This window comes from Erigeron canadensis, chromosome 1 (assembly GCF_010389155.1).
Source record: "Erigeron canadensis isolate Cc75 chromosome 1, C_canadensis_v1, whole genome shotgun sequence".
NCBI lineage: Eukaryota > Viridiplantae > Streptophyta > Magnoliopsida > Asterales > Asteraceae > Erigeron > Erigeron canadensis.
Genome location: NC_057761.1, coordinates 18,731,530 through 18,737,561, shown reverse-complemented (window position 1 = coordinate 18,737,561; position 6,032 = coordinate 18,731,530). Strand labels below are relative to the sequence as shown.

Genomic DNA, 6,032 nt, shown 5'->3' with positions numbered 1-6,032 from the left:
TTCTTGCGTGGCGGCTAATAACTCCCCGAAAACCCCAACTCACGTACACCCCTCCTACTTAAGTCTTTACAATTAATTATGACATAGTATATATATATTTGTATTTTGATGCAAACCGACTCCACCTTTCCAAATTCCAATTCTCTTTTCTCGACCCTTCTTTTTCTTTCTTTTACTTCATGGGCTCACGTACACAAGGATGGGCCAAAGCCCAATCTTTTTCTTTCTTCTTTGGGTAGCAGCTCAAACAGTGGGCTAGGCCCACTTCCCTTCTCTTTTGCGGCTGGACATACCAACGAGATACCACCACCACTTTGTATTTTCAAATTGCAATTTCTACTTTAATAGTAGTGATGACCATATATTTGTACTGTGTTGTCCACGTGAGAACATAAAATCTGTATATGTAAACCAATTGGACTTGTTTCCTTGCTTCTTTATCTTAAATCTTTATTTTTCACGAAACAATCTTCATTTCATCTTTTAGACCTATAATGCAATAAAATCACATATTAATTATAATAGTCTTTAAAATGGCCACAATTCAAATATAAAAGAGACGATACCGCATAAAACAAATATATATAAAATAGGCGATATCACTAAGCTTCCTCCTACCATTTCCTATGGTAATCCTACATTCAGCTACTTCTATTACTGCTTTGGCTGTGTTCAGGAAAGGTCTTCCTAAAATTATTGGTACCTTCTTATCTTCCGGTATGTTCATAACTACGAATTCTGCCTGAAAATGTAGATCTCCTACGGTTACTATCACTACATGGGTCTTTCCTAAAGGACGTTGAAAGGTCTGGTCTGCTAACATAATAGTCATCATGGTGGTATCTAGTGCTGCGTTACTTAACTTAGTGTAGACGCTCCAAGGCATCAGGTTAATACTAGCTCCTAAGTCGGCTAAACAATCACAACTAATCTTATTTCCAATCTTACACGATATGAAGAAACTACCAGGATCCTCTAGCTTCGGGGTGATGAACTCGTCTCCTTTCTCCAGAATTCCATTGACTTCCTCGATACCATGCACATCTTTCGGGACTCTGTTTTCCTTGATCATGTCCTTGATATACCTAGCATACCCCGGTGTTAGCCTAACCAACTCAGTAAACGGTATCGTCACCTTCGTCCCGTACATCGTGTCCTTGAAAATCTCTCCTCTCTGCTCTACTCGACTTCTTCTCAGCTTCTGCAAATACGGAATTGTTTGGCTGTACAGTTTAGATCACGGTTTGAAAGTCTGCCTTTGGAGGTGCCAGTGGCGCTGGTAGTGATCCAGCGACACTGGAACTATTTCTGGAGGTTCCAGAGATGCTGGAGGGTTGCCCAGCAGCGCAGGGTACGAAATCTGGATGGTGAGTGGCGCTGGGAGGTTCACCAGCGGCGCTGGGAGTTCTCCAGCAGCGCTGGTTCTTCCGTCCAGAATCTGAATCTTTGCTATTTCGCCTCACCACTTCGGTTTCCTCTTCCGCTTCTGCTGGATCTTCTTCTTCATCTATTTCCTCAGCTTCCAGAGGATTTCGAGGTTATTTTGTTGCCTTCCCCGATCGGGTTGTGATTCCTTTCACTTCTTCGTCCAGCTTATCTCTATCTTCCTTTAATTGTTCGACAATCATCTCCCTAAAGTTGTTGAACATTTTTACTAGCATACTTTCAATGTCCTTGTTGGTTTTCTCAACCTACTTGACCATCTCTTCCTTCAGAACATACTCCTTTGGTTTTGGTAGCTCTTCATCCTTCAGGCTCCTCTCTTGCTCTCTCCTATCCAAATCATTCAACACTCCAACAACGTCCCTTGCTTTCATATACTAAAAAATGCCACCTCCCATGATATCCAACTCTTTTCTAGTTTCACTTGTTGCTCCAAAGTAAAAGTACTCCAAAATATCCTCCTCGGTTTTATTGTGACCATGACATTCCTTGACCATCTTCTCCATCCTTCGCCATGCTAGTCTGATGCCTTCGTTTTCCGCTTGCTTGAAGGTATGTATCCTTTCCAAGAGTTTTATCCTAAGGTTCCTTGGAAAGAATCTGTTGCAAAAGATTTGTCTCAATTCTTCCCAAGTGGTGATACTTTCCGAATCTAGGTTCTTATACCAATCTTTAGCGGCTCCCGTCATGGAGAATGGAAACGTCATCAACTTCGCCGCCTCTTCAGTTCCTTTTCCATAGTTAAACAACCCAGAAACTTCTTTAAAACTAGAGATATGCACGTAGGGGTCCTTTAGTTTCTCTCCATCGAATGCAAGTTCATCCACACGCTCAAGGTGATGCTTCTTGATATTAATATGGATCTTTGTCTTGGGTACAAGGATTGAAGGTCTCGGTGTTGTGGCCACCTTTCTAGACGCCTCCATCATAGGTCGGTCGAATCCTAACTTATCAGCCATCTAATTCACGAATCTACCGAACTCTATTTGAATCTACCCTAAAGTAGTACTAACTAATAAGGGACAAAAAGAAAGACTATCTAAAACTAATCTAAGAAAATAAAATCTTTTTTTTTTTTTAAGTTTTTCAAATTTTTATGGTTTTTCAAATTTTTAGAAAAAGTAAAAATAACCTATATTAAATTAACAAGAAAATAAACTAATCCTAAAAGAAACTAAAACTAACTCTTCTGTGTAAACACGAAAGAGTCGAATTACCCTAACCTAACTATATTCCTAAGTGAATTGTCCCGGGCAGCAAAGTAAGTATCTAAACAACCTATGAGTTACAAGTGATCTAATCTTTGCTAAATAAACTCTTTGATCGAAATACTTAAAGTTGTGAAGTATGACTGTTTAGATCGAGAGTATTTGAGCAAAGGCACCAAATTGCAAAAGTATGTAATTTGGACGAGGAAGTGACTTGGTATTTATAGGCAAAGAGAATAAATATAATATTCTTTTTGCCGTACAAATATGGTCACATGCATTTAAGGAAATTACTTTAATTCCATAAAAGCATTGATTAAAGTACAAGAATAAAGTCACATGATAGTGACTTGTCTTCTAATTAACCAACCACCTTTACATGCGTGTAAGGCTTTTAACAAAAGACAAATGGATTGTCCGGTTAAAGGCATGTAAAGGCATAAAGTCAATTCCTCGTAATCAGTGTTCAGACTTGTAAGGTCTAGAACACTGACAAGGACTCCAGTCAGGAGATCTGGTATGTCAGACTTCAGTCTTCGACTTCAGTGAGAATGTTCTTCAGTGGAAAGATCTTGACTAGAGTGAAGTCAAGTGAACAAATCTGGTGGAATCCAGATTTCTATACAAGTAAGTTGTTCATTGGTCTTCACATAATTTCTGGACAAATCTTCAAAGGGCTCCAGTAGTCACGTCTGGAGCGAGTCCAGTAAATCTGGACCTAACAGATTGAACTTTGTTAAGTGAAACTTGAATTTAAGCCAACTCAAAGAAATTGAGTTTGAGTGATTAGGAATGCTAGTGAATCGATAGTTTAAGTTAGTTAGCCAAGATTGTGAATGAAGTCTTATATGCATATTGTATTGATTTGTTAGGTTGAAAGCTTTGCACTTGTTGTGGCATTCTTGATTGTTGTTAGTCACGGAGGAGGTGAGTACTCTTGCATACCTTTATGTATACGTTGGGTCAATCGACCACATCATGTTGAAGCCTTTTGTTCATGTGTGGTGTTGACCACATCATGTTGAAGTTTATTTATCCATGTGTGGTGATTGATTCGGCATAGGCCCATATGGGGCATAGTGTTTATGAGGCCTAAGAACCTCCGGGGCCTAAGAATCCCGATAGTTAATCATGTTGATGATTGTTTAGCGTATGTGGATCCATGTATGTTTTGTTAGCGCAAAAGTGAGTATGCAAGTGATGATATGACGGTATCATTGGCTACATGCGATAGTCTTTTGTGTTTTTGCCCTCCTTCGTATATATATTTGTATGCAAGTTTATTCACTAAGCATTCGCTTACTTGTTAGTTGTTTACCATTTTTATAGGTAGTTCCGGAAGAAGGAACTAGTTGTTGATTTAAAGCTTGAAGTATTAGAAGTAAAGATTTTGCAAGACTTGGAGGTATTTAGGTCATTCATGGATGAATGACAATCTTGTGGTTTAGAGGCTTAGACATCCCTCTCCTTATGGCTCTTGGTACATGTTATTTTGGTTAAACACAACTCTTTTGGTATAAAACTTGTGATAATGTCAAGCTTTTGGTTATTTGGATTATGTATGGTTATGTAAATGTTTAGTAGGTCAATGACTCGGATAAATGACCCGTTGGGTCGTATATTGATTTTTGGTAACAACGATGGTTGTAAGTAGTGAATTTGATGTCATTCGGTTTTTTGAAAAGTGATATGATGTTTTGATATATGAAAGTTTTGAGTTAGTAATGTTTTCAAGTTGGAGTCAATGATGGAAATGCAATTTTGTGCAGATCTGCAGGATAGGTGCGGCGCACCCAGTTTAAGGTGCGGCACACCCATGTCTGATGTGGGCAAAGGTGCGGCGCACCTGGGCAAGGGTGCGACGCACCCTCATCTGGTGTCTCTCTGTTTAGTTGAGTGCGGCGCACCCAGTTTAAAGTGCGGCACACCTTCTGTAAAAAAAAAAAATTATGTTTTCGGTTTATCGAGTCCAGTCCTTTCAGTTTGTCACGACTTAATTAACTAAAACTAGAAAAAGCTTCCAACCACTTGGTCTAGCGAGGAAGTACTAAACGATTTGAAAAGTAAAGCAAAGATAATAATAATGGAAATGATACATCTACTGGGAAACAGTTCACATGCCACCTAGATCATCTACCAAATTACTTATAATTGTCGAACGACTAATCACGATCAAGTTTTCTATCAAGTCCCCCGATCTAAATGGTCAAGATTCCTATCAAGTCACCTAACCCTTTAATTAAGATTCCTGTCAAGTCCCCTAATTAAGATTATAAACTAAGTCTGTTTTTATGACCTGACCTTTATAGTTTAACTGGGATTCCTGTCAAGTCACCCAAGTAATTTTGTTTCCGATCAAGTCCCCAACCTACTTTAACTATAATATCATATTCATTCAAGTAATTAAACCTAAACAATTATGGATTGACGGTCAAGCATAAAATAGTTCAACAACTATAAATAAATAATATCACTACATAAACATGATCACATTATCCAAGTAAATGCATATTGATTTAGCTACTCATGACAAAACAAATAAAATTAAAAATTATTAAAATAGATAGATCTATAATAGTAATTGTCAAATAAAATAGTCTTGCAAATAAGTATGCTAATAACAATAAAAAAAGTAAAGGAAAAATTAAACTAATAATAGGGAAATCAAAGTCACGCAATTCGTATCCTTCTTTGCCGCTCCTTTGAATCAACACCACGAACCCTAATTAATTTGACCTATTAATGATGATTGTTGTTGAGAATTGATGCTTGATCTTCCGGATGATATGGAGGTGTTACGAGGGTTTAGATTTGATGAAAATACCCTAGAATGGCCCCCAAATTCGCCTGGAAGAAGTAAGTTTCGGCTATGAGGGTTTAGAGGGGTATTTATAGGTTTAAGGCAAAACCCTAGCTGGCCGACCTATTTCCAGCGGCGCTGGTAGAAGTCCCAGCGGCGCTGGCTGGCTTCCTGCTCCGCTGGTTTGTGTCCCAGCTCCGCTGGTTGACTCCCAGCTCCGTTGGTGATGTTCCAGCTCCGCTTACTATGGATAGCTTACTCGTCAGAAACGGAGTTCGTATGAAGAAGATATGCCCAAATTACTAACACGTGGTCGTATGATTCATGTTGGCCTCGAATTCTTCATCTTCCGCTTGCTAGTCTTCGTCCAAAAGTCTTGTGGCTTCTTGTTAAGTTTAGTAGAGATGTTTGCCTTCACTTGAATGCCTTGTGAACCTATCATAACATGTTATCCCATTAAGTACCAAAAGTTCACATTTCTTAACTCATTTAGACATCAAAACATGATCTAAAGATATAGGAAATAATCACAAAATGGACGCTCATCATATTCTCACCCTAAAATATAAAGCAGTTTAAAG

General features: G+C 38.6%; 1 protein-coding gene across 1 annotated transcript; it reads right to left on the bottom strand.

Moving 5' to 3' along the window:
- Window positions 1-457: 457 nt before the first annotated feature.
- LOC122585880 lies at window positions 458-1,817 on the bottom strand. The gene is made up of 4 exons (XM_043757996.1): window positions 1,696-1,817; window positions 1,551-1,632; window positions 619-1,201; window positions 458-489 (listed from the first exon to the last, which is right to left on the bottom strand). The coding sequence occupies exons 1-4, from the start codon at window positions 1,815-1,817 to the stop codon at window positions 458-460; spliced, it is 819 nt and encodes a 272-aa protein (XP_043613931.1).
- Window positions 1,818-6,032: the final 4,215 nt, after the last annotated feature.

What these genes read in the sequence shown, in the direction of transcription:
- LOC122585880 (XM_043757996.1), bottom strand. Translation starts at nt 1,817, where the DNA reads ATGAAAGCAAGGGACGTTGTTGGAGTGTTGAATGATTTGGATAGGAGA. An exon ending in CTGAAGGAAGAGATGGTCAA is followed by an intron (nt 1,633 to 1,695) that starts GTAGGTTGAGAA and finishes CAACAACTTTAG; the next exon opens with GGAGATGATTGTCGAACAAT. An exon ending in TCACAACCCGATCGGGGAAG is followed by an intron (nt 1,202 to 1,550) that starts GCAACAAAATAA and finishes CCGTATTTGCAG; the next exon opens with AAGCTGAGAAGAAGTCGAGT.